The sequence below is a fragment of the Gadus morhua genome, chromosome 21 (genome assembly GCF_902167405.1).
Source record: "Gadus morhua chromosome 21, gadMor3.0, whole genome shotgun sequence".
Lineage (NCBI taxonomy): Eukaryota > Metazoa > Chordata > Actinopteri > Gadiformes > Gadidae > Gadus > Gadus morhua.
In genome coordinates, this window is record NC_044068.1 from 9,012,427 (window position 1) to 9,039,926 (window position 27,500).

At 45.5% G+C, this 27,500-nt stretch overlaps 4 protein-coding genes across 7 annotated transcripts in view; 2 read left to right on the forward strand and 2 right to left on the reverse strand.

Moving 5' to 3' along the window:
- Positions 1–1,874: 1,874 nt before the first annotated feature.
- On the reverse strand, positions 1,875–3,997 carry pigh (phosphatidylinositol glycan anchor biosynthesis, class H). The gene is made up of 5 exons (XM_030346104.1): positions 3,861–3,997; positions 3,455–3,651; positions 2,995–3,204; positions 2,774–2,857; positions 1,875–2,559 (listed from the first exon to the last, which is right to left on the reverse strand). The coding sequence occupies exons 2-5, from the start codon at positions 3,629–3,631 to the stop codon at positions 2,488–2,490; spliced, it is 543 nt and encodes a 180-aa protein (XP_030201964.1). The 5' UTR covers positions 3,632–3,651; positions 3,861–3,997; the 3' UTR covers positions 1,875–2,487.
- Positions 3,998–4,145: 148 nt separating this feature from the next.
- zfyve1 (zinc finger, FYVE domain containing 1) lies at positions 4,146–12,805 on the forward strand. Of its 3 annotated transcripts, XM_030346047.1 has the most exons (13): positions 4,147–4,470; positions 4,524–5,309; positions 5,398–5,641; positions 5,904–6,167; positions 6,541–6,755; positions 7,035–7,141; positions 7,362–7,470; positions 8,036–8,133; positions 8,516–8,633; positions 9,614–9,784; positions 9,920–10,100; positions 10,450–10,566; positions 10,788–12,805. In XM_030346047.1, the coding sequence occupies exons 2-13, from the start codon at positions 4,830–4,832 to the stop codon at positions 11,018–11,020; spliced, it is 2,337 nt and encodes a 778-aa protein (XP_030201907.1). In that variant the 5' UTR covers positions 4,147–4,470; positions 4,524–4,829; the 3' UTR covers positions 11,021–12,805. The 3 variants fall into 3 exon arrangements, with proteins under 3 accessions (XP_030201908.1, XP_030201907.1, XP_030201905.1); XM_030346048.1 differs by having other exon boundaries at positions 4,146–5,309; positions 5,907–6,167; XM_030346045.1 differs by having other exon boundaries at positions 4,147–5,309.
- Positions 12,806–12,877: 72 nt separating this feature from the next.
- wdr21 (WD repeat domain 21) lies at positions 12,878–19,487 on the reverse strand. The gene is made up of 13 exons (XM_030346077.1): positions 19,031–19,487; positions 18,672–18,814; positions 18,163–18,320; positions 17,894–17,976; positions 17,521–17,623; positions 16,818–16,961; positions 16,502–16,551; positions 16,051–16,130; positions 15,624–15,716; positions 14,938–15,035; positions 14,423–14,599; positions 13,941–14,055; positions 12,878–13,532 (listed from the first exon to the last, which is right to left on the reverse strand). The coding sequence occupies exons 1-13, from the start codon at positions 19,135–19,137 to the stop codon at positions 13,300–13,302; spliced, it is 1,584 nt and encodes a 527-aa protein (XP_030201937.1). The 5' UTR covers positions 19,138–19,487; the 3' UTR covers positions 12,878–13,299.
- Positions 19,488–19,928: 441 nt separating this feature from the next.
- Positions 19,929–27,500, forward strand: part of dpf3 (double PHD fingers 3) — a 25,068-nt gene continuing 17,496 nt past the window's right edge. For both annotated transcript variants that reach the window (XM_030346089.1, XM_030346090.1), the window contains exon 1: positions 19,929–20,079. In XM_030346089.1, the coding sequence (XP_030201949.1) occupies positions 20,048–20,079 (32 nt within the window). In that variant the 5' untranslated portion in view covers positions 19,929–20,047. The remainder of the gene's footprint in view (positions 20,080–27,500) is intronic.

Here is a 27,500-nt window from a genome sequence, read left to right on the forward strand (position 1 = left end):
AATAATGAACTGTTTACTGGATTAAGAAAAGCCCCGCCCCTGCTCCAGGCGATGGTTCCTGACCGCTTCACACCTCGGGGGGTGGTGGGGGGGTGGTGGTGGGGGCTGGGGGGGTGGGGCTGTTATCCTGTCAGTGTGGCTCCCCCCTTTACAGCAGCGGAACGCTTCACACCCCTACGAAAATCACACCCCTCTGCTTGTTTTGATGGCCTGGGAGCATAGGGTTCACACACGCACACACACACACACACACACACACACACACAGACAGACACGCGCACACACGCAAGCACACACAAACAAACCCATGTGCACACCCACCCACACACAAACCAACGCGCACACACACAGACCCAGGCGCACACACACACACAAACCCATGCACACACACACACACACAAACACACAAACAAACCCATGTGCACACCCTCCCACACACAAACAACCACACACAAACCAACGCACACACACAAACCCAGGCGCACACGCACATACAAACCCGTGCGCGCACACACACACACACAAACACAAACCATGCACACACAGACACCTACGCAAACCCCCGCACACACACATATGCACATGCACATCTGACCGGGCACTTACGATGGTCACTCTAAATCAACATGAGGGGGTACTATGCCTGGACAAGTCAAACAAGTCCCTGAACCCAAAGGCCAAGTAAAATCAGTTGGTTTTTAAACACATCTCCCTTGATTAGATACAAGCAGTTGAAGACTTGTCAAGACGTTGGCGCGTCAGAACATAAGCACAAGTTTAATAAAACACGATCGGTGATGACTGATCTCATCTTAATGTGACCTAGTCAGACAAAGGTTGTGGAAGTGGTAAAGTTCAGAGTAAATGTGTAACTTGGTAACAGTTGGGGATGAAGTTGACAGAGTCCTTTTCGACGGTGGACCCAAGCTGGTGCTCCAGAAGTCTGTCCCTCACCCCCCTATCATCTGCACATAAGTCTCACTCACACATCCCATACCCCAGTAGGAGGGAATCAATAACAATGAAAATTAATTATAATAAGGGAAGGAAAAGAAGGGCAAAAAATACAAAGATGAATACCTCAATAAATATCAGATAAAAAAATAAAAAAATAGGATCACTGCTTTGTCTTTTTCATAGTCAGGGTGTCACCATGTTGTTATAACAGTTTGCTAGGTTTTATGGAATTCCTTAAGGAACCTCTTAGGGAGAACCTAATCTTCTCAAGCCTGATGTACTCAAGATCTCATGAATCCTTTTATTATGTGGAGATGGGATGGAATTTGTAAATTTAAGAGAGTCAGGCTCCTAGCAAGCAGAGTGGTGAATGAAATAACTTGTTGTATGGCTTTGGGTGCGTTACAAAATATTGCAGGCTCATATGATCCCCATGATCCCCATGAAAACTAAATAGGTCTTGTTTACCTTGAAAATGTTATCATATATGATTGAAGGGAGAATTTAGCCCAACATGTGAAAAAAAAGTCCTTTACTGTATCCAGAGGACGGTTGGGAAATTTGGGGAACTGTTTTAGCGCTAAGTGCCAGATCAGGAAGTAGAGGAACAGGTTAATGATTGGAAGTTTTAAAAAGGATTGAATTATGAAATACAAACACCCTTAGTGGATTAAGCTCTAAATTTGGCTAAACGTGACAACACATAACACTAGAATATTCATATCGTCATCGTACTAAGTGAACTACTGTCTGACGGTGGTGAATACAGTCATGGCACTCTGCAAACATAGTGGGTGTGGGGCTGTATGTATTGTCAATATGACCTGAGAATAAATACACATACACCCTCCAACGACTGACAGACTACAGCTCTTACATCCCAAAAAAGTAAAATGTCCCAATTAAGTGTTTCAAAATCATATTTAAAAATGTAATCTTTAATCAAGGATTCAAAGAGACACATTGTACAAGGGACAAATCAATGATAGTTAGGAACAACCGTATACAGTATAAGGAGAAAACGGATGGCTAGACTAGTTCTGAAAGAGCTGGCTAAATGCTAAAATAAAATAAAAAGTGAGTGCGGTAGTGCCCTCTACAGGGGACATGAGATAATACTCCTAAAAAGTACCATCAATGAATTAAACAATTCAAGAGTTAGCCTACCTTACAGTACTTCCACCCGAGATTAGAAAAAAAAAAAGACAATACATACATGTGAAATTAAGTTAAAAATATTAAAATAGGTAATTATTACTTAATTCAACAAAAACATACTTAAATCGTCCTCACAAACATTGTTAAACCAATTATACAATTATGTATGGCAATACACTCAAAAGATATCAATCACATTAGTTAGCACTGACCTTAACACAATAAGTCAAAGACAGATGGTAAAAATACTCCAAAAAGAAAAAAGGTAAACCAACATCTACGTGAGCTATGCAGGAACATATTCTTATTCGATTCTTTGCCTGAGCAGAAAACAGTTGCACGTGTGATACAACCAGAAATTCCTTTGTTTCATCAGCACTTGGAGATGATTTCCTGGCACGTCTTGTACACCTTCACCAAACAATTAAGCCTTGGCTTGGAACTCTGAAAGATGCAATGTGACAATGGCATAACTATTACGGCATTATTATTATAAAACAGGGGACTGATGTATGCAATGATTATAGGCTTCAATTCCGGCCAAAATGCAAACACACATTAAAACCATTTAATTATAAAAATAAACATGATATCAGCAAAGAGGTCAGTTTTAAACTAAAGACTATTGACTGCTACACTTATGAATTAGTTTACTCACTGGAAACAAGGGGACAACACTGGAAACTGCACTGGCATCTGCAGGGTCACGCAGTAATATACACAAGTAGTAGATAATTTGGTGCTGAAACATGAAAATAATCAAATGGTAAATAAAAAGATAAAACAAAACATTTATTCATATAATTACATCTAATGTTGGTTAGATATTTTGGAAGGATTGAGAGGATTGGCATTGCAATAAAATAAAATATTCTGTACCATGTAGATAGCTTCATTGATTACAATGTCCTTTATTTTGCTCATCTCTATGAAGCTTGTGTGCTCTCGGCCAGAGGCATAGCTAGAGGACAACTGAATACCCAGGGAACCAATCACAAGTAAGGACTCATGGTCTATCTTCACAAAGTGAATGTAGAGCATCATTCCAATCAGGGTAATGATTATGGCGCTGGACAATACTGCAGTGTTCTGCAAAAAAGCATTAAAAATATGTTATTCATTATGAAATTAATGCTTGAATGATATAATAGTGGCCATATAGTGAGGTGAAATGAAATAAAAGTAACAAGGTCATGCATTGCATGCCACTATATCTAATACAGAAAACGGGGATGGCTACATATTGCACATGCATATTAATGACAGATGTCAGATTGTTAAATTACAGCAACACGTTAGAAGAGGACGAAGACCCAAGTGATTATGAAGTTTGTCTTACATCGGTGAGGCAGAACACGGCGTAGGCAAAGATCCACACGAAGCTTGTGGCCACCATCACCGTACCGATGGACACTTTAGGGGAGCTCACAATGAACTCTGTGCAAAAACTTGAATGCCTTTGGTAATCCAAAGTAATGGGTTTCCCGTTAATGTCGGTGTACTTCTCGTCGTCCATAGTGAACGCAGGGGAAGCATCTGAATGATAAGAGTGGAGTAGGTTAATGGTACAAACTCATGGCAGATACCCAGCAATCGAAACTAGCAGAGAATGGATCACATTGGAGCTAACCAGGGTGGCAGACAAGAGACATAAAGGATTTCCAATCAAGTTAGTATGGTGGGTAAACAATGACATGAATGACAACACGCGAGTAAATAAAAGACAGGGGCATGTCAATTCTTACCTACAGAAGACACGGTTCTCAATGTGTAAAACAAGAACTAATGCTAAGTAATGAACGGCAATGCTAGTGCTGCTCTGGTCGATACACAAGAACGGCATTGTGGGAAATTGAGTTTAATCTTTTATCGGTTTCACTGAGGTACTTTTTTTTACGATAATACAATTATAAATCAGGTTTATCCTACAAGGGTTTAAAAATAGAATAATAATTTAACTAGACTACTTTATTTATACTTTGGCCAAACCACTTCGACTCACAACAAGCTCAGCCTCCATTTCCCCAAATGCACTGTGTTTCCATGTAACCCCTCACCTCTGGATGAAAACAAGCCGATCAGCTGATGTCAACTAGCCATAACATTCACAGCGGTAACACCCGACCCGTTTCACCAGACTTTTAACACAACGACGCTTCGGGTATCAACGATTACTCATTGATTGTCTTATTCTTCCGGCTGTACTTCATGGTTCACTGTTTCCTCTGGCAACATTTCAGTGCCAGATGTCTTCGTCGTCCCTTCAAAGCTAGCTGGCGGATTTTTAGTGTTTGTTTACGTCTGTGTCATTGAGCACCGTGATTGAAATATAGACCTTCTAACCACCGTCGCGAGGTTAGCAACGTGCCTCTCCGTGTCACTCAGCATGCCATTGTTATAATCGATAGGATATGGATATGTGACTTATCTATCACTTGACACTTACGTGGTGTTGTTGACATGTTCCACAAGACAGGTGTGCTGTACTATAGAAGAGCTCAGAGCCTCAAGTCTGTAAGTCAATTTGATCCACAAGGTTATTGTTTCTTTTAGTTGTGGGTTCTCTTAGCAACGGAGAAGAAAACGTTACTTTGCTTAGAATGATTTTTTAAAGTGCCTGTTGAAGTGATTGGCTTTCCAATCATAGTATAGATTCAGCAATAGACAAAAGGGGGAATCTGACACAAAGGCTGTGTCAACCTGTCAGGTTTGAGATGAGTTGCCAAGCTCCATCCGTAGACAAAGGCATGAACACCGTCCTGGTGTGTCAGGAGAGCTACGCCTGCGGGGGCTCAGACGAGGCTTCGTTCGAATGCGACGAATGCGGCAGCCTCCAGTGCACCCGCTGTGAGCTGGAGCTCCACCGGCAGGAGCGCATGAGGAACCACGACCGCGTGCGCATCGCCCCCGGCCACATCCCCTTCTGCGACTCCTGCAAGGGAGACGCGGCCGGCAGCTCCCGCCTGCGAGCGGTGGTGCGCTGCCAGGGCTGCAAGATCAACCTGTGCTTGGACTGCCAGAAGCGCACCCACAGCGGGGCCAACAAGCGGAAGCACCCCCTCACCCAGTACCCCCCGCCCAAAGCGGCCCCCGAGGGCGGCCTGGCGGACGCGGAGGCCGGGGTTGAGGCCCTCAAGGCCCAGTTGGAGAGAGTATGCAGCTTCCTCCTGGTGGACGACCGAGAAGAGATGCAGGTAAACGCCTAGGGGACACGTTTCCCCGTGGCGCACGTTTCCTACGCTCTTTGTTCACAGCGAGTCTAATCCTTGCTGTGTTCTTCAGGTGAAGAACGACGAGGATTTCGTCAGCCGGCTGGGCTGCAGGCCGGACGAGCTCCTCAAGGTGGTCTCCATCTTTGGTAACACCGGGGAGGGAAAGTCTCACACGCTCAACCACACCTTCTTCCTGGGGAGGGAGGTGTTCAAGACCTCCCCCACGCAGGAGTCCTGCACGGTGGGGGTATGGGCCGCCATGGACCCCGTGCATCGGGTGGTGGTCATCGACACGGAGGGACTGTTGGGTGCAGGTAAGGGGTAGATAGGTCTGACACATCCTGACCCAGAGACTGTTTATACTGTCTAACTCAGTGTTAATTATCAGTGTTGGAACATATCAATACTTGCATATTAAGATTTTGAATTCATAAAGTGATTTATGTATAACTTTTTCACACTGGCCCGTACCCGATTTGAACCCTGATTTAAAAACCTGCAAGAAAGACCTTAGAATTCCCTTTAGACCGACTAGGCTACGACACGACACATATTGGGACCATCTCATCTACCTAGCAGGGGCCAACCAGGGCCAGCGCACCCGGCTGCTCCTCAAGGTGCTGGCCGTGTCGGACCTGGTCATCTACCGGACGCACGCCGACCGTCTCCACGACGACCTGTTCAAGTTCCTGGGCGACGCCTCGGACGCCTACCTGAAGCACTTCACCCGGGAGCTGAAGGCCACCACGGCGCGCTGCGGCCTGGACGTGCCCCTCTCCACGCTGGGCCCCGCCGTGGTCATCTTCCATGAGACGGTCCACACCAAGCTGCTGGGATCAGGTGGGCGGACGACGACGTACACCTGAACACTGTCTCGGACCCTTTGGGTACCGTGGCGATGGTGTAGCACATACTAATGTGGACCGTGTCCAAAATAATGTTTACGTTTACATTGAATTGATATATATATATATATATATATAAAGCATTAGAGCAATTTAGCATTATTTAACTTCTTTGCATATTTTTATTTTATATATATATATATATATATATATATGGATGGATTTTGTTGCCTGGAAATGATCATTGTCATCATGTATGAATTGAGAAAGCAGAACATTTAATGGAAATAGAAACGGTCATAACATACAACGAAAAGGTCATGAACTCTTCCGTCCTCGCCTTCCACTTCCTCTCCTCCTCCCCCCAGACAAACCCTCCGAGTCGGCCGAGCGCCTGCTCCAGGAGCGCTTCAGGAAGCTGGGGCTCTTCCCGGAGGCCTTCAGCTCCGTCCAGTACCGGGGCACGCGCACCTACAACCCCCCCACGGACTTCAGCGGCCTGCTGCGGACCCTGGAGCAGCAGCTGAACAACAACACCACCCGCTCGCCGCGCACCGCCGCCGTCATCCACAAGGCCCTGCAGGCAGGCGCCGACATCACTATCGGAATTATAGAATACTATTAAGAATAATATTCTGTTTTTAATGTGAAGCGCTTTTCATGAAACTCAGCCTCTTCGGAAAGCCTGAAGTCAAAACATCATCAAAGTAAAATCCCAGTAACAATAGAACTATCAACAATAAAGACAAAGTCTTTTAAAATAGTTTGTTTTAAACAACGGTTGTCGATGTTAACAAATATCCTATTTTCTTGATAGGTGAAATCATCCTATGGGTCTGTGGCGTGTTTGTGCCCCTCTCAGGCCCTGAGTGAGCGCTTCAGTGGGGATATCACAGACGAGCACCTGGCCTGTAACTGCTTCTTCCCAGACGAGTACTTCACCTGCTCCAGCATCTGCCTCAGCTGTGGGTAGGTGTCAATCACACACAGGCTCAACACAAGCTGTTGGCTTTCATGTTTAACCAGCGAACATCTGCTCCCATTAACCTACAACACAAGCTCCATACAAGTTACACTGCACCTGAATCTCCCCGGATGAATAAAGTGCTAGCTCAGTGTTATTTAAGTTGTAGAAGAGAACGTGCTAATTTGTAATCTTGTCATTTAATCTACTGTGTGTGGCTTTCAGATCCTCCTGCAAGAACAGCATGAATCACTTGAGGGAAGAGACGGAGCATGACGCCAAACACCGCTGTCGCTACTCTGCCCAGTACGACAACCGCATCTACACATGCAAGGCAAGATTCGAAAATTAGACAATCACATCTGGCTTGAACGTGTTATAGCTTTTTATGTTACTCTGTTTACTCTAAATTGGCGATTGGTTGAAAGTTCACAAATACCTGATTTGGAGATCCCACATAGTTATCTACCAATGTATACCAACCTCATGCATGCCAACCTGATTGATGCAAGGTATTCGTGATTACTTGGGCATGTCATTTTAAACTTGGCTCCAGCAGTCCTCCTCTGTTATAATTGAATCTCTGGGGGCCAGAAGGCAGAAGGAGCAGAGTGACGCCTTGTTTCCTGTTTCATTACAGAGATATTCTTACCAAGATAAACTTATTTGCAAAAGAAGACTAAGGTTTCAGAAGGGGATTGTGTGTGTTCCTATAATGGGCAGTCTGCAAGGTTTTGATTTGAAACATTTATAGAAACCTAGATTTGAGCTTGTCTGCCATCAGACTTTAGCTTGAGACTACCCAAAGAAGGGCTCAGGGCTTAACAGGTGAAGCAACGAAGACTCAAATGGTTTGGATCACCGTCTGACTTCCTTATCCTGACACTGGATTTCCACAGTCCTGTTATGAGCGAGGAAAGGAGGTGATTGTCGTTCCCAAGACAACGGCCTCGTCTGACTCCCCTTGGTTCGGTCTGGCCATCTACGCCTGGTCTGGGTAGGTCCTGGGGGCAGGGGGAAGTCATCCATCTGCCTGACCACAATACTCTTGTTGTGTACGCTATCTCAGCACTACACTATGAGACAAAAAAATAATAAACTATGTTATTGATTCACTGTTTACTTGTGTCTGGTTGTAACATTTAGGACATAATAAGAGGACATTTAGTTGTGGAGCATTTCCCCATTGAGCATTTAAGTTTTCCAATATTGATTGTATACTTTGATTGTTATCGAATCATCATGCCTCATGTTGCTCTGAATATAAGTGTCTGCTGAGCTGTTGAATGTAAACAGCTAGCAGAATAATTTGCCTAAGATTCATCACTGTGTGTATTATCACAGTGGTATCATTTCTGTGTGTTGGTTCATTCTACCAGGTATGTGATCGAGTGCCCGAACTGTGCAGTGATCTACCGGAGCAGGCAGTACTGGTATGGAAACCAGGACCCGGTAGACACCGTGGTCAGAACAGAGATCCAACACATCTGGCCTGGGGTAAGGAGGCCACACCCAGACTATCTTAAATCCTTACAGAGCTTAAACTGGAAGAGTTCATGTTTATGTTAGGAAAGGGAAAAGAGGTGCATTCTTATACGCCAATTTTGAAAGTATGCTATGCTGATGTGTGTTAGGAAGTGTCTTAACTATTTATTGGCACTTGATAGCTTATTCTTTTTAATAATATTGCTAAAAGTACAAATTAATAAGGCTGCCTACCTACAAAGAGCTGACCATGAAAACTTAAAAGCAAATTCCTCATAATCTTTAGTGTTCAGTTAACATAATTTTAACTACCCACACTCTATAAATAAAAATGTTTGTTGCTTGTTTAAGAGATGAGAATAATCTATGATTGCTTCACTTCGCGGAATACAAAGTTTCCAAACAGCGAACTAAGGTTAAACAAGTAGACCTGACCGCATACGTGAGCAGTGCATGAGGTCACAGTGCTTCAGCTCACCAGATCACCCAACAACAAACACATTGAGTGTTGAGTGTCAGGACAGCGCACAGTGTTGCAATGAGGGGGGAGAGTGTGTGTTTACGTTCCCGGTTTAGCATTAAAGATCCAGTGTTCGCCTGCGTCAACAGGCAAACGCTGGTTGTTGCTGTTTATTTTCAGTCTGTTATTGGAACATTTGCTGACATTGCGCTCGCCTTTTAAATACATAGTTAAAGATCTTTATCTAGAAACCGGTTGGACAAATAGTTATATTTATACACTATCACAGGATTTGATCTATTTGGTTTTCTATATAATGATTTATTCTGTCATTATAAAATCAATAGTCATCCGTCAGTGATGACCCTAGAAAATGCATTTAACTGAATATTGATTGCTTTCACGTAAATAGAGTCAGCATAGCAAATGTCGACCGATTGGTGCATGCTCGTATTGTGTCCATCGCCATGGTTACGCGTCTTTTCCGCCTTCACGCACACAATGTCCACCTTCGACCCCTGCCCCCTTCCAGTCGGACGGCTTCCTGAAGGACAACAACAACGCCGCCCAGAGGCTGCTGGACGGAGTGAACTACATCTCCCAGTCGGTGTCTGAGCTCAGCGTCAAGCCGGCCAAGGCCGTCACCTCCTGGCTGACGGACCAGATCGCCCCGGCCTACTGGAAGCCCAACTCCCTCATCCTGGTGAGTGATGAGGCGATAAGCTCGCTTGATACATTGATGCTGCTAAGTTCTGTTTTCTACACGCTTTCATTCAGGGTTACCACGAGACTGTGACCTATTTTAAAGTATTTTGCTGTGTGCGTGCGCGTCGTGTAGGCGTGCCATACGTGCTCGGAGGCGTTCCAGCCCAACGACACCAAGCACCACTGCCGGGCCTGCGGGGAGGGCTTCTGTGACGCCTGCTCCTCCAAGAGCCGGCCGGTCCCCGAGAGGGGCTGGGGCCTGGCCCCGGTGAGGGTCTGTGACGCCTGCTTCCACAACAGAGGCATCTCCACCGGTACCAGTATACACCAAGAGACCCCAGCATACCCCCTTTGTCTATCCCTGATCAAGTGACCTAAAACTCTGTTAAGCTTCCTTCTGGAGCTCTAGCTGTGAGGTCAGGTGATCAAGAGGCTCTCCAGACTCTTAAAATGGAGCTCTGACCTGTAAGACAGGACGTTAAAAATGAGTTATTCTACTAACCTTGTTTTTCGGATTCTTATAGCACCTCTTTTCTCAGTATTCTTTTCTTGGAAACTAGGTTGTGCCGCACCTTTTTGCAGCTGCTCCAGTTTACGTTTGATGCGTCCATCGTGCTCTGCTTCCCTTGAACACAACATTACAATTTTGGGTCACTTCTCCAGAGTTGCTGGACGCAGCGCTGGAGGAAGAGGAAGGGGGAACGTTGATCGCCAGAAAGGTGGGCGAGGCGGTGCAAAGCACCCTGGGAGCTGTAGTCGGCGCCATAGACATCCCCCTGGGTGAGTCACTTCCTGGTGAAACCTACAAAGAAGCTGCTAGCGAGGGATACCAATGTTTTATCCAATTTAAACGCAACACATTCGCGATTGTATTTTCTGCTCGATTTGTATTGGATTGTATTTTAATCGAAGGAAGTTATTCTCGAGTCCACGATCGTTAACACCCAATGGTTACCTCCTGGGCGTATCCCCTGACCAACCCTCGGCCCCCCCCCTCCCAGGCCTGGTGAAGGACGCGGCGCGCCCCGCCTACTGGGTCCCCGACCAGGACATCCAGGCCTGCTGCGAGTGCCAGCGGGAGTTCACGCCGCGCCTGTCCATCCACCACTGCCGCGCGTGCGGCCAGGGCGTGTGTGACGAGTGCTCCCCGGAGCGGCGCGCCGTGCCCTCCCGCGGCTGGGACCACCCCGTGAGAGTCTGCAACGCCTGCCACCAGAAGCCCGGGGAGCTATAGCAGGGACGGGCCGCTGGGTGGGGGGGGCCGGGCCGGTGGGGCCAGGGCCGTCAAGGCGGAGGTCTTCCCCGGTCTGGGAGCTGGAAATTTGGGAAATCTTGCCGGATGCAGAAGTGGTCCGCGGTAGTAGATTCTGATTGGATGATGGGTGGTTTGTTGTTACGGATACCGGCCTCGGCCTGTTTGTGAAACATTGGAATATGTTTGCTGTTTGTTTGTCTTGTCTTGTTTGTCTGTGTCCCATTTAATTCTATTTCACTTTAATCGTCAACACTTTTATGGGAAAACAACAGAACAAAGGTTTTAGTAGAACGAGTTATCATTATCAGGAAAGAGGATATCATGTGCGATGATGTTTTAAGTTGTATTATAGTAACGGCTTTCCTAAAGGCTGGGCTTGGGCTCATTTCATAACACCCCTCTTAACCCCTTGTCTTAGCACTGCTTCACAGTAAACCAGAAGTCCTATGACAATCATACCGATGTAATACACTTGAGCATTAGAGTACTAAAGTGAAAACGTCACGTTGTCCTGGCGACCGGATTTTCAGTTCTAAACAAACCAGAGATGGAGTTTTCCATTGCTGCCTTGTGTTTCTTTGAAAATGAAAATAAATCAATTTCAAGAGGGGAACATCACTACCAATTGAAACCTGTCGAGGCTTTCATGTATTCCCCTTGGGTATTAGAAGGAAAAGTTTGACGTTACTTTAAAGATATTTTTATTTTATATGAATCTACAATCTATTCTCAATATTCCTACTACATCATTGGTAAAGCAAACTTGCAAATCAATTCGCAAAAAAAACGTTTGTGTGGCATAGGATGTCCCCTTGTTAATTTGGTTTGTGTAGAACTGAAAATCGGTTGCTATGAAAAACTATTGGAACTAGGTAGTAGTAGTAGTCCGCAATGATCTGCATAAAGCTTCCAGTGTGCGCTGCTGCTTCAATAAACAGTGCCCTTAATACTAGCTTAGCGTTAGGACTTAAATATTTTAGCTTTAGAACAAATGGAAAAGCTGGGAAATGTAGTTTTCCCACAGTTTTCACTCTTAATCCACAAATGTACTGTAGCGCTATAAATGCATTCCATGTTATTGCATTAGAACCAATAGCGATATCCTATATTCTCGTTTGGCCTATTTGTGGTTGTGTATGCATTTGAAAAGGCTGATGTTCTGTTCATAGACTCGCCTTAACAATGCTGCCCAGTGCCCACACTGACTGTTTAATTTTATATGAAAAATCTATACCTAGAGGGAAAAGTTTACTATATAAATAATGAAAACCATTTTGTTAATGGCTTGCTTTTTTAAAATATTTAATTTATATAATCCTAGAACAATCAACAAGACTGTACTACATATGATCTGCCTCTAAAGAGCGGCTGTGTCTCAGAGCTTCCTGAGGCTGGCCCCTCAGAAGAGGTCGAGATAGTCGAGCGAGGAGACGCCGTGTATAGTAGGATCGTGCTGAAGCCATGTTTGAACCAGTGGCGGGGCAGATTTACTTAGAGTTGCACCATAACATGTTAGTCTGTTTGATATCTGGTTGAACTGCTTTGTGTTTACCGTCCACCACCACATATACAGGGCATTATAAAGATCTAAGTGGAGGGGAGACTTAGTATTCACTTGAAGGGGAAATAAGCTAGAAATCTACGACCTCCATCGTCTTTCCTGAGTCAAGTTGGAGGAACACGGAAAAAAGGCAAAAAAAAGAAAAACCTTTATCTTGAATGTGTTGATATTTGCTCGGATAATAAAGAGACAAACATTTGACACATTTGTGTGTACGTTTCTAGTGTCTTTAAAAACAGCAAATTGCTGAAGCATGCAGGAATGGAAGTTGCGAAGACAATGCCAGCACCCAATTATTTAATTTCAAATGTCAATTAAGTCTGTTAATAATTGCACTTTCTATGGAAAATACACAGCATATAGTTTCTTTCACAGTGTTTCCTTTTTTCCTAATAACCCCTACCATTCTTATATTCCATCCTTTTACTCCCAAGCGAACGCCCTGCTGCTCACCATTCCTACCAACCTCTTTCAAACTGAAAGTTGACCTACCTATATCCCTTCAGCCCCGCCGGAGTCGATGTTATAGAGAACCACAATAACCCACAGCCCAGCTCAATTCAAGTCAAACACTTGGCGCGGTAGAGATCCAATTTGCCACATTCGCCGTCGGCAAAATACCCCCAATACCACCAAAAGACCACCTCTTTGTCGTGAAAAGAGCAAACCGAAACACAGTTGGCAGAGGACGGTTCCTTCACCGAGCGGGCTGCCTCGTCGTCGTATCCTGGGGGTCCGTGTTGTACGAGAAGTAGTACAGGTCGTGCTTGACGGCCATGAGCAGGCCGGGGAGCCCCCGGCGACCGCCCAGCTGCGAGGAGAACACCACGCTGGGGATGAGGTCTTTGGCGGCGGGGTGTGGTGACGGGATGGTCCGCAGCAGCTGGCCGTCCTGGAGGCTCCACAGCCGGGTGTAGCAGTCCTGACCCACTGGAGGGAGGGGGACACAAGAACATGGGGGGGGGGTCAGGAGAAAACCTGGATATATCTTGAGTTTTGACTTCGTTGCAGTTTTTACAATATAGTTGTATACTAAGGAGCTGAAAAGATGGATCTATAGAACTTCACATATCTGTAACCCAACTAATATACATAACTAATATACATCGAACAAACACGCATTCCAAATCGACATTTCTGTGACAGTACCTCTCTCAAAACCTCTTCACTGAGTACATATTAAGTCTTGCCCTATTCGCACATATAAAACAGTATGCAGTGTACTGAGGATCATGTATCTGGACACACGCACGTTGAAGGAACGGACCAGCTCTTCCAGCGTACGGTGTGCGTTACGTTGTGCGTTACATGATGCGTGAGAGACGGCAGAGGGCTCACCTGCCAGCAGCAGCCCCTCGGCTTCGTTCACGTGGATGGGCAGGTAGGCGTGCTCGTTGTGATGCCCCTTGTACTCCCGCACCGGCTTGGTCGCCCGCACGTCCCAGAGCTTGATCTGGATGTCCACAACATAAAAGGACACCCACCATTGAATGCACACCCGAGGGCAAGGCGAGGGCAGGCGACATGGAGAAACCAGCTAGAGTAAGCTAGGTTAAAGTAGTTCAAGTCTTTCACATGTGTGCTTAATTCACCACTGCTCAACGGCGGAGAAACGGGGGGGGGGGGGGAGCGAGAGATTCAAAATCTGCACTCTCTTCACAAGTCTTGAATCTGACCTACAGCCACTTTATCCGTAAATAACAACTCCGCGGAACTTCCATGCATCCGGGTGGATCTGTTTAAAGTGGACGACGGAGCGCCCCTGCTTCCACTGAGGCCCGTGGAGGTGTTCACTGCGGTGTGAGGGCGGATTCTCTGACCTGGCCCAGCATGTCGGCGGCCAGCAGGTAGTTCTCGTCCTGCAGCAGGCGCACCGAGGTGATGGCCGACTCCTGGTGGAAGCGGCTGCTCTTCCAGCCGCCCCCCCGCCGGCCGCGCACCCGCAGGTCGATGCTGAACATCTCCCCGGAGCGGCAGCCGTTGAACAGCACCGGGGCCTGGGGGAGAGGGAGAGGGTAGAGAGAGACAGAGACAGAGAGACAGAGACAGAGAGACAGAGACAGAGAGAGACAGACAGAGACAGAGAGACAGAGACAGAGAGACAGAGAGAGAGACAGAGACAGAGAGAGAGACAGAGAGAGAGTGAAAATCCAACAGTGCTCGTCCAATCCAGTACATATCTGGTGTTGGTTTAATATAAGCCTTGTGGGGGACTCTTCAATCAGTAACCTTTACTTTGGTAAAAGATGATCAGGCGGTGAGACGTTTGCATTAGTTCAATCAGTCACCTTCTGTCATTCATGATCTCACCAGCACGTTGTGCCGGCTAACTCACCCGGACAGCAAACTGCTGGGCCAAGACATCGCTGGTCACGCTGTACGTCTGAGTGCGACGCGCCTCCGCATCCTGCACGATGATCCGGCGAGACAGACCTGACCGCACGCAACACACACACACCTCAGTAAGATGATGGTCACGGTTTTACACATACTGTGTGTTGAGGGCAGGATAGTGCAGTGGCCACTGGTGGTATGGGAGGGTACTGCAGGTAGTACGTGAACACATTAACAATAATATGAAATATACAATATTATAGACATTTGAAAATAAATGTTTATAAATGTTATGAGTATAGTTAATGTAACATAGTAACATGGCTTGTCATTATTCAAAAATAGTTTTGCTTCGTGCATTCCATTAGGATTTTCCATTGTAATGTTCCCCTTTATGTTTTGGGTTCATATGTGTTTGCCAAATAAACACACTGGGAGCATAAGCAGCGCTGACTCCCCCCCCCCCCCCCCCCCCCCCCAGCCCATGTTCTTTTTGCAGTAATAATTGCATAAATAGAGGGCACTGGCACTCTTAGCTCAGCCACTGCACGTGTGTTTTGCTATTTTTAACCTGCCTATGAGGTGGTCGGCGAAAGGTCCCGATGACAACTTAACAGTCGCCCTAGAATCAAAGGTTGGGACCCAGCGGTGGAGGCCTGGTGTAGCGGCGGGTGGCGGCGGACCGACCTGTGCTGAAGCTCTTGTCTGCCTGAGGGTTGAGGCACCAGGCACAGGACCAGGCAGCTGAGATCTTGAAGCTACACAGCATCCCGGGCTGCTCTGTGGTGAGAGAGAGAGAGGGGGGGGGGGGGGGGGGGGGGGGAGCACAGGCTTATGGAGCTGGGGAGCCAGGGGACCGGAGGAGGAGGAGGAGAACTGCAGCGACACTTAACTTAACCACCGATAGAACTCATCATCATAGATGCCAGTCCTGGGCAAACACTCCAATGTCAAGTGTCAATTTATAAAACGTAAATTTAAAATAAACAGTTAAAATAAACCATGCAGAAACAAACAGATTAAACATCTGCATATTTTTATTGACTTTTACTATCATCATCGCACCTTTTAATACGATGTAACGAAGGGCAACGCATCCATGTTGTGGACTTACCTGGGTTGGAGTTGCTGAAAAGGGAGGCAGGGAGCAGACTGACACAGCCCGGGGTGTCTGCCATCCCCACCAGACACAGCCTGACAGAGGAGCTCCATGAAGGAAATAAAACAGCAGACCATGGGACCACATGGCACTATGGGGCTCAGATCAATCCATCGGAGGTACCAGTGTTTTAGAAAGCATGCAATGTGTGTGCTGAATGGAAGAAAAAAAAGGCACCCTGATTCCTGATCTAAATGTTAAATCCATCTGTTGTAAAGGGAGTAGTAACACCGGTCATGGTCAGTTTAGGAGAGAGTTATTTTAAGACCATATGTACATGTTATTCACTATTAGCAGGACTGACCTGGTAGAGAAGTTTTAACAAACTGACTTTAACACATATACGATTTAAAGTAGATCAGACATTGAGGCTGCAGGCTGATTGGACAGGAGCCAGGAAGGATACAACACATGGGAGTCGGGATGGTTAACTGATGCCCAGCAGATGGAATTCACCTGAAATAAGGTGAATGAAGTGGTGAAACAGAAGAACTGTAGTCAGTCATCTACAAATACAACAGAGGTTTGTGAAACGGCAAATGGAAAAGGTAAAATTTTATGTAATTTTTTCCAACAATCCAGTACCAACATGATGTTAGTTTGCTTCTTTGGGGTACATGCCGCCCTCTGGTGGCCACGCTTCCAAGAACGCATCTTGGAGCCATCTAAAGTGTCCATGTACTGATATGGAGACACTGGTGTCTGGAGAAACACCTTCCTACCTTGCGGTTGGTGAAGTACAGGTTGTCACACATTTCCACCGCCAGTGAGCCTCTGCTGCAGCCTTTAAAGTTCATGATGCCGTACTTGCACCCGCCGTGGGACACGTCGTTGACCGTGAACACCCTCTCAGACGCAGAGTCCCCCTAGAGAGAGGAAGCAGCGGGAAGGAGCCGTTCAGCGCAATGAACACCAACGTTTCCGAAGCAAACCTTCTTAACAGATGTTTTTGAGGGAATCTTAATGGGTCTTGATCTCTGAGTTGAAACTCTGTGTCCTAAACACAGCATTGTATATTTCCGTTATTATGTACTAACACTTTGTGTGCATGCTTGTGTGGGTGATGGCCCTATTGATTAAAAAAAAAAAAAGTAGGTAAAGGGCAGTTTTAGAGGAAGAAGCCTCAGATTACACTACAACCCGAGTTTTTTTATATTTCTAACCCGTACAGAACCATTTCATTATCTTCAGACAAACGCAGGTGTCTCTTCTAACACCTTTTATGGGTCTGCTCTTTCTATGTACCATGGAACAGGTAGAGGACTTTTCTAGGGAAAATCGGTCTACTACCGGTGACCTTGTACGTAATAGAGTGGACCATGATGTGTTGCTGTCCTACTGAGAGAAGGCTGAAGGGCGTCTATTGCCCCACCACACAAGGATAAGCATCAAAGTGGACCAGCGTGTGCCTGTATGTGCACTGACCACTATGACCCTGAAGTTGTCTTGGTTGGGGCTGTGGTTTTCAGTGCTTTTGACTTCCAGACGTTGTCGCATCATTCCACTCGCCTTCACTTCATGGACCAACCTGGTTACACATGGTAATTATGTTACAAGTTACAAGTGAAGTATACAAAAGAAACATGACAATGCGTTTACATAATATATAGAAAGTTTTTTATATATATTGATATATGGATTGATTATATTGATAATTTCCCCCTTTGTTATCCGTTTGGTTCATTTTATTTTGTTGTATTTACTTGTTAATTACTCACTTACTTATGGCTTCAGCACACCATAACAAATATAGCATCAAAAATATATACGTCTCTCTAGATCTATACTGATAGCGTACCTGCAGTAGGAGTTTGAAGGTAGAAGCCCAACTCGTCTTTTCTGCAGCAGAAGAGCCGTGTTTAATCCTACTCTTGGCGCCTTCTGTAAACCAGAGAACATGTGTCACTGAAACACATTAAATACACCAGCAAATCTGGTCAATAAATATCCAAGTGGCCAAACCTCATCGGTTCAGAACTGAGGGTCCATTGTAAGAATAACAATAACAACGAATGAATAAGGAGAGAGTGTGTAAACACAAGCGTCTCCTCATGAAGGAAGCTGTACCTTGAAGGGCTGGTCATCCTCCGAGAGCAGCCTGGCCCTGTGCTTCTCTCTCTCCTTCTCCTGCAGCTGCTCCTTGGTCAGGGGGTTACAGTTGTTGTGTCCCGGCAACAGGCGGAAGTAGCGGTTCTTCTCCACGTCGAAATAAAACCCTGGCAGTTCTATTAATGAATGGCGAAAAAAAGTTGCAATTCGAGAGTAGAGTGAGACAGGGTTATCAGATCCAAGTGTTTTATTCTCAAATGCACCTAACCAAACAGAAAGATCAATTACGATAGACAAAAATAAAACAAAAGATCCAAACATATTGTACACGATAATCACATGTTATCCAAGGAATCTCAAACTTCTCTTTTAAGATAACACTTGATTAATACTGAAAGGGAAATTCAAGGATTTAAGGATAACTTAAATCTAACTACAAATCTTTGCATAAAGAACTTTGTGTATCCATCATAGCATACATTTGACAATATTTATTGATGTAAAAATAAGTGTTGATTTAGCCTCACCAGGTGCCACATTGCTAGTACTAGAGGAAGAGGAGGTTGATGTTGAGGAGGAAGAGACCGAGGACGAAGAGGTGGACGGATTTGCAGCATCAGAGCCTCTCTGGGAAGCTTGGTTAGAGGAGTCTGTTTGACTATATCCATACCTAGTGATGAAACACAGCATTCACACAGTCCTTCCTGTTATACAAAGCCTGATCTGAATTGCTTCATGGAGTAAAGAAGTTCAAATAACAATATCATCTATGACAGTAGCCAAGTATAGATTGCAAAGTATGTTCATGCTCATACTTGAGCATGAACTCAAATCTTGAGCATTTCTTCCATACTCTTTAATTCCTAGAGTTTAAAAGGTTATGTACCATTCGTCTTGTGATGAACTCTGCCGGTTGTCTCTGTACCAGTCGTTGCGGTGAGCACCTTGTCGCCGACGTGATCTCCGTTCCTCTCGTGAGTTCCATTTCCTCATGGTGTATAAATCTGGCTATTAGACTGCTTAACAGAAGGACTATGTTTTTGTGTGACAAGGCTATGTTTTTACTACGAGTGCAAAATACCTAGTTAGCTAACGTTAGCTGTCCTTAGTTTTCCCTAATGTGTTACTGCCGTTTATATTTGTATATATTCATTGACAATTCATAGCACTTGTCTATACTTAAAAATATAATACTTCAGTTCAGCCTGACCTCTATGTTGCAAATAAAAGGGCTAACAACATTTATATAAATAGCTACCAAGCTAAACAACAGCACACAAACTTTATAGTCCTGGGTCGGCCATGTTGCAGACACGTGATTATCAAGTCCGCCAACCAAAATGTGATTGGCCAATGGTTCACAAAAGCGTCTCACTTTACGGGCGTTCATTGGCTGTTGGTCCTTGTCAGTCATCCTTTATTCACCGTTTTGGAACGTGTCGTAGTATTTGTGTATTTGGAATTATAGACTGTTAATAAACAGTAGTAACATCAACACTGCAACTGGCATTAAAGCATTACACCTTCTTGAATGTATATTTTTATGCGCCGATGTTTATGTTTTCCATTTGAATCTAACATACAATACAATGCATCATTACTTTGTCGGATTAAACTCTCCAAATACCCACACAAATCTCACAGTTGCAGTGTATTGGAGCATAGGTCAAAGCAAAACACCTTTATAACCGTGTAATTACATATAATGCGTCCCTCATACTGGGATGTATAGGCCGGGATGTTAGTTTTGACAGTCTTCCCTGAAGCCCCGCCCCGCACCTTGATGCTGCTGTTGTATTGGTAGGGAGCACGGTGACCAGGACTGCATTGGCTGCCTGTTTTTTTCTAAGAGTCCCAAACTATACCGAGATTTGGAATATTAGGTTACAGTCCTGCAAGGAAAATGGCGACAGTCATTCATAATCCTCTGAAATCGTAAGTAAATACAGAATTATACGGTCTTTTTTTGCATGGGTTGGCTTTGCACAACATTCATCCCTAAAGTTGCACGTATGCGTATAATAACATTACATTATTATCCTCATAATATCAACGTATTGTAAGAACAACTTGGATGAAATCCGCGTGCATTTGATTCAGGAAGCATACTTTGCTTTGTTTTGTTTTTTAAGCTACAAGACAAACATTGCGCTCTAGCGCGCAAGCTTCCTCGCACATTATCTTCATTTATCGCGCGTAAATGTCTTCTCTCATTCATGCCAATTGGGTATCATGATCAGTCAAGATGCCATTGATTACATTGTGCGCTTCGTCTTTCTCAAGTTGGTTTCGCTCTTTGTTTATTCCGATCTGCTTTTCTGGAGAAATGGTTTAGCGCACTTCAGAACACGGTAGATCTGCTTTCTTCGTGGTGGTCATTCTCTTTTAGGAATGGTAAATAATGGGTTAACAGGCTACCAGCACACATTCAATGTCAATAAAAAAAAAGATATTGTGACAAAACGCTTATATTGTCAAAAAACACTTATTATGCCTATATTGTAATTACATATTTTTTCTAAATAGTAGGCCTATTATACACATAAACACTTGATGCAACATCAAAGCATGCTTTTTGCAACAAGGATCCTTATATATTTGGAGATGACAGTAATATGCATATTTAGGTATATATGTGTTGAAGTACGGCTTAATGTGTTTGGTACTGCATGAGCTTAGGAATAGAGAAATCCAGAACTAGATATGCAGCATAGCCTATATGATCCCTGCAGTTCAGGGCAGGAGCTTACCGCTGTTATGTGGAATGTGACGACAGTGAGACAGGATTCACACGGACGGCTACCGAGCCCTCCATTCTCTAATGTATGTTTGCCACCGTTTCTTTTTCGTGAAGTTATCTGAGCAACGAGTTGAATACTGCGTTGATTGTCTTGCATAGCAAACAGGACGTATCCGATTTCTTTCATTTTAAGTAGTTATAGCCTATGCACTCGTTTACAAGCAGTGTTCTCTATAGTTCCATGTTTACCTATAGCCTTCATACGGGAGCATCAACATGCTTTCGCTTAAATAAGTCCTAAAGTTAACACGAGGCCTACATGTTCATTCATTGAAAGGGCAAAGACGAGAAATGGCCGACACTGCGTTCAGTGTCCTAGTGAAATTGCAATCCCTCAATTGGCAAAAGGCAAATACTACTGTTGAACAAGCAGTAGGATGGTTAATACTTGTGTGTGTGTGTGTGTGTGTGTGTGTGTGTGTGTGTGTGTGTGTGTGTGTGTGTGTGTGTGTGTGTGTGTGTGTGTGTGTGTGTGTGTGTGTGTGTGTGTGTGTGTGTGTGTGTGTGTGGTGTGTGTGTTTGTTTGTGCGTATGTGCGTGTGTGTTATTATTAAATGTTGCTCTGTATATACAGCAACAGATTAGGAACATCCTAGTGTGTCCTCTGTTTGCTTCCATCTGTTGAGGTATAAGGACCAGGCCGTGGTACACAAACAGGGATGAATGTCTGTCATTTCAACATAACAAACATTGCTCTCCTTTCTAAGACATTCTGTCAGCTTGGCCATTGTGAGCATTGGGTCAACCGTATCGCCCATGTAGCCTCTAAAGTAATGGTGGTTACCTTTCAGTGATATACTGTCTATTGTGTTTATTGTCCTTTTAAGAGAAATGAGAGCAATTAGTTTCCGCTGTGGCCCTGTGAATCATATGAAGGGGTACATAATAGCAATAATGTACGGTAAGCAGTTACCGTCTCTCCGGTTAAACTACCACGCTGATTATTGGTTGACGCATACAGGTTTTACAGTTGTTTCAATTCTATGTCAATTACATTATGCAATAGGTCGAGAGCATTGAGATAATTTAAAATATATGCAGAGTGATGTACTATGTAATTGCATCACAAAAATCTTATCTTAAACTGTTGTACATAGATTTGACATGTCCGGATGAGGAACAGGACGAGGTTTGGCTCTCTGTGTGATTTGCGTTACAGTTGAGAAAAACACAGTTGAGATTTCTGGCAGAACGTTACGGGGGAAGGGCGGGGTTAAACCTGTGTGTGTGTGTCTGTGTGTGTGTGTGTGTGTGTGTGTTACGTGCGTGTGTGTCTGTGTGTGTGTGTGGGGGGGTGCATTTACACAGGGCATTCAGGGTTTTTCTGTAGCTTGCACCACCCATCCCCCAACTTGCGTGAGGGAGACCTTGAGTGAATGATGGGTGGGGGTCTGTCTGACTGGATTTCGGCTGAATGTATTCATACGGCGACGTAACACACGGGGCAGCCCTGGCCTTTGTCTCGTGAAAGCGCTGTCTCAGGGGAGGGTTTCCCGGCAAGAAGAATAACAAAATTGCTGCCTGGAACGTTTTATTTTCCTATGTGTCTGTCTGTGTGTCGGACTTTAGTAGATGATCACTTTGCAATGTTTGGTATAAGAGAGAGAAAGAGGGAGAGGGAGATGGAGAAGGAGGGACAGAGAGGGACAGAGAGACAGAGGGAGAAAGAGAGTTAGAGGGAACGAGAGAGAGAGAGACACTGAGACTGACAGTCTATTTCTTTTTTTACTTGGGCATATTTTCTTTCTTGCATGCCATCCAGTAATATCCTGATTGTGTGTCAGTGATTCCTGTTGACTCTGGATCTGAGTGCCGCCGGCTCCCTGCGTGTCCCCCTGGGGCCACACCAGAAGCTAAACCAACATGGTACGACGTAACATTTTGACCATGTTGTTCCATATTCCCCCCGTGATTTAGCTTCTTTACTGTACCTCTCCCTCTTCTGTTTCCCATCAGTCACACTCTCTTAACCCTTTCCTCCTCTTTCTTTTGTGCCGTCTGTGCCTGCGGGCCTTGCGCGCGACTGTGTGTGTGTGTGTGTGCACGTGCACGTGCGCAGCGGTGAGCGAAAACAAGAATGACATGGTTTGAGAGGGAACACGTGTGCCCCCAGACATATGAGCAGCCCCCTCTCCCCTCCCTCCCTTCCCTGCCCCCCCCCCCCCTAATCTGTTTCCCTGACTCCGCCTCCCCACCTCCCTCTCTCTCTCTCTCTCTCTCTCTCTCTCTCTCTCTCTCTCTCTCTCTCTCTCTCTCTCTCTCTCTCTCTCTCTCTCTCTCTCTCTCTCCCTTTTCACCTCAGCTTGGCCTACAAAGAGCCACAAAGAAGCTTCTCACCAATTCCCCCCCCCCCTCACCCCCCTCGCGTTTCTCTCTTGTCCCTTCTCTGGTTCTCCAATGGTGTCCAAAAAAAGTTTCCTCAAAAGTCTGCCCCTCAAATGCAGTGTATCTTCTATGCATTTGTTTATCTCTGTATTGTTACACACAAATTGTTCAGGTGGAGCAGTTTCGTTTTTGATCAAGGTTTGCAGAACTCCAACGGAATCAGCGTTGGGTGTGGCGTTTGAATGTTGCCTTTGGAAACATTGGGGCTGTCAAAGTAGGAGCTTGTATCATCAAGGCAAACACACCGCAATCCATTACAAACCACTGGCTCACCTCAAGTGGGTGATTCATCATCCCAATAATCCTTGTGCATTGGGTGTTATGGAATGCTTGTGTGTTGTTGCAGTGTGAGCGGCACGGACATGTTGGACTAAAGAGGGAAAATCATCAGAAATCAGAGAAGGAAGAACCTAAACCAGCAGAAAACACGACCTCTGCGTGACCTTTGTTGAATAGACGTCAAGGCTGCAATGTGTTTACGGCCCAAAACATCCCCCTGTTCTTCTAAAGAAAGATGGCTCCCGTATTCAGTTCAACATATTCGAGAGTAGTGTACCAGCTGTGATAGCAATCAGCATTTCACTAGTGCTGAACTGCCTGCCAACCAGCTTCCCCCCTCCCAGCCCTATCTGCCTTAACCTTGCTGAGTGAGTGTGAGTGTGTGTGTGTGTGTGTGTGTGTGTGTGTGTGTGTGTGTGTGTGTGTGTGTGTGTGTGTGTGTGTGTGTGTGTGTGTGTGTGTGTGTGTGTGTGGGGGGGGGTAAGACTGCTTAGCAGATGACAGGGCAGGGAATCATCAATAGCAGCAAGCTCTCTTGGCGCAAGACATGCTGGCTAGCACGCATGTTGGCTACGAAGCGCAGTCGACGCCCGCAGCCAGTTCATTATACATGAACTTCCTGCGCTTCTGCAGTCCCCGTTGCACACGGTCAAAGGGGTGGGCAGGAGAGATGGCTATCAGCGCCGTCCTGATGGCTCGCCTGGCTTAATGGCCTGCAATAGGCCGCGGGTTGAGATTAAGGCCCAATCCCATTTCTACCCCTTACCCCTTCCCCTTCCCCCTTCAAAACAAGGGGGAGGGGTGAGGGGAAGGGGTAAGGGGTAGAAATGGGATTGGGCCTAAACCCACTCTGGTGCCTGCCTACCATCGGCCCCACTAGGGTCCTGCCCCACAGCTGCTCTGGTCGATAGCAGGCAGCTGAAGAAGAAGACTTTGCTGGGGCCATATTGATACTCCCCCGTCCCGTATGAGTGTTTTTATATGAGTCCAGTGCAATCTAGGACATGCATAACCCCCCACTGTATTTCTACCTCTGTGGAATACAAAGTTGTCTGAGGGGAAATGCTATGATCTAATGTGTTTCGTTCAAATAGACATACGCACACGCACGTACCACCCACGCTCAAGAAAATCCAATTGCTTTTGTTTGGTTTTATTCAGAAGGTAAACAATTAGGCTTACCATTGCAAATGAATGAATAAGTGGGAAGTTAATGGATAATAAGCTGCACTGTGCACTTACTGATGTGATTATTTTGAAGTAGATCCTTTTCCAGGAATGAAAGAAACCCAAGCAGGGTTCTCTGCGGACAGCGTCGGCCATGCAGCCAGTCTAAATACCAATTAGAAAACCCACACAATAACTGCAGAGACATCTGTCTATATGCAGCCCTACCCTGAAGCATATATAGATCCAGTTCAGCATAAGGAAAAAAATCCATTACAAATTCAATTATTTTTTTCAAGTGTAATGATACAACATAACAGTGGGTTCTGAAAATATAGATTGCGGCAAAACACTGCAGTGGTTATTATGCCGTTAAGTTTCATCACTTTGCGAGAGGGAAGAGGAAACAGATGGAGAGAATGTTGACAGAGGAGGGCAGACAGGTACTTGGTGTCCATCCAACTGTTAATGAACTGTTAGTTAATTCTTATTACTGCATTTGCATTAATGTTAATTAATGGTTCATCCCTTCAAGTTTCACAGATGAGACCCTTCCTCTCCTTTCTCATATTACACATAAAACTATCCCTATGTGGTTTGTGAACAGGATAGCGTATAGTGTTCATGTCAGTATTCATAACGCAGTTCATCAGCACAGTTTAGACCTATATACCACAGTTTGGGTTCTTTCTCCTCTCCTTTCCTCTCCAATCCCTCCTCTCCTTCTCCAGCAATTCCTCACCTGGACATGCTGAACTTGTATCACTTTGGAGAGAGGGGATTAAATTGCAGCAAAGCCATCATGGCTTCTGCCACTAGAACTGATAAGATGACCTTCGCACACAGAGAGCTCTGTGCTAGTATTGGAATGATTTAGACTAATGCTGTCCAATTGTGGTGGTAAACACAGGCACCGACACACATGGTACTCACACGCACACACACACACACATGCACACACACACGCACACATGCATGCTTGTACACACACACAGTCACACACACACACACACGCACACGTACACACACATGCGCACACAGACCCACACACACAAACACGCATACACACATAGTTACAGCAGCAGATTCCATCAGTATCCAGGAAGCTGACAACAGAGGGCAAAGTGTTCCATGACATGTGAACTCTTACATAAGCTACGTGGCTTAGATCTCCACGCACGCACACATGCACACGCACACACACACGCACATGCACACGCACACGCACACACACAAGATCTTTAATAGGTACAGAGGAGGGCCTGGTTGAAAACTGCACAGATTTGGGAAGGGGAAGTGATTTGATGGATGGAGGTGGACGTCTTAGCTTGAATATATATCTGCAACTGTGTCTTGACTGTCACAACTACCACACGTACGTAAACACACACACACACACACACACACACACACACACACACACACACACACACACACACACACACACACACACACACAGACACACAGCGCACACACACACACTCACACACACACACACACACACACACACACACACACACACACACACACACACACAAAGTTGAATACACACTCACAGGGCTGCTCTGTCATATGCAGGGTCACACACCAACTTATGTAATAGTTGACGAAGGGGCTTCAGGGTATTACCGGCCTTGCGCTGTAAGAAGTGAGACAGGAGCATAGACAACAGAGAAATAGACAGATGAAAGATGACAGAAGGAGGTGTGTGTGTGTGTGTTTGTGTGTGTGTGTGGGGGGGTGGGGAGGTGGGGAAGGAAGAGGTAGGGCTAGTTTTGGTTGCAGAAGGAACTGGACAAACAACATTAAGACATTAGCTTCACACCGCGGTCTTAAGTCCCTAGAAAACAACAAGGTTCCTTCCAACATAGAATTAAATATGTACCGTACAACTATAACTATATTATAGATATAATAGATATAATAGATTGAAACGTTTGATTCTTCAATGGACAATGGCTAGGAGGACTGGCATTTGTCTGTGGCACGGCCTGAAGGCATGTGTTGATACTCCAGCCATCGCCGGTGTTTGCAGTGCCGTGTTTCACCAGGGCTCGGTGTTCCGGGACTGGTATTGGCCCTGGCTGAGGAACCTTTACCCCGCTGCCGCTTTCATCCTTCAGATGTGCCACGACTTGCCGTCCCGGGTTACCTGTTGTGCTGCTGATCGCCGCGGTTCCACCTCGTTCCCTCTGCCGTAGCTCAGCTTACCTGCTCCTTTTCAATCTCCCACCCACCGACACACCACACACACACACACACACACACGAATGCACACATACGCATGCACGCATTTCTCCTTTCCTCTCTTTTTTTCCAATTCTGCTACCATTCCTCTTTTCCTTTCCCTTCCCCCATCCTCCTCCCGCCCCGATCCTCCACCCCCCCCCATCCTCCCCCCATCCTCCCTCCTTCACCAAACACTGCACATCTTTGTGGAATTGAGTGTGACCAGATTGCTGGTCTTTGTCCAGATTGACATTCTTTACATTTCTGTCTCTGAGCACATCTCTGAGAGGATGAAAGGCAGGGCCGATATGCTCACCAATAGCCTATACAGCCTATACAGAGAGCCACACAAGACGGACAAGACAAACTTGTTTAATAAAAAAACACATACAGACATAGAGATTGACAAGACAGACCAAAAGCATGCAGACAGAGCAAAAAAGGCATACGTGCTCACCAACCAGGCGACTGATAGTTAGACATACCGTAGCTACGG

Bases quoted from the DNA above. Each gene is read 5' to 3' on its own strand.
- zfyve1 (XM_030346045.1), top strand. From the start codon at position 4,830: ATGAGTTGCCAAGCTCCATCCGTAGACAAAGGCATGAACACCGTCCTG. The intron at 7,142-7,361 runs GTAGGTGTCAAT...TGTGGCTTTCAG, and splicing joins AGCATCTGCCTCAGCTGTGG to ATCCTCCTGCAAGAACAGCA. The intron at 10,101-10,449 runs GTACCAGTATAC...TCACTTCTCCAG, and splicing joins CAACAGAGGCATCTCCACCG to AGTTGCTGGACGCAGCGCTG.
- pigh (XM_030346104.1), bottom strand. From the start codon at position 3,631: ATGGACGACGAGAAGTACACCGACATTAACGGGAAACCCATTACTTTG. The intron at 2,858-2,994 runs GTACAGAATATT...TTCATGTTTCAG, and splicing joins TCAATGAAGCTATCTACATG to CACCAAATTATCTACTACTT. The intron at 2,560-2,773 runs GTGAGTAAACTA...TGCATCTTTCAG, and splicing joins GTGTTGTCCCCTTGTTTCCA to AGTTCCAAGCCAAGGCTTAA.
- wdr21 (XM_030346077.1), bottom strand. From the start codon at position 19,137: ATGAGGAAATGGAACTCACGAGAGGAACGGAGATCACGTCGGCGACAA. The intron at 18,321-18,671 runs GTGAGGCTAAAT...ATTCATTAATAG, and splicing joins TACTAGCAATGTGGCACCTG to AACTGCCAGGGTTTTATTTC. The intron at 15,717-16,050 runs GTAAGTCCACAA...CTCTCACCACAG, and splicing joins TTTCAGCAACTCCAACCCAG to AGCAGCCCGGGATGCTGTGT.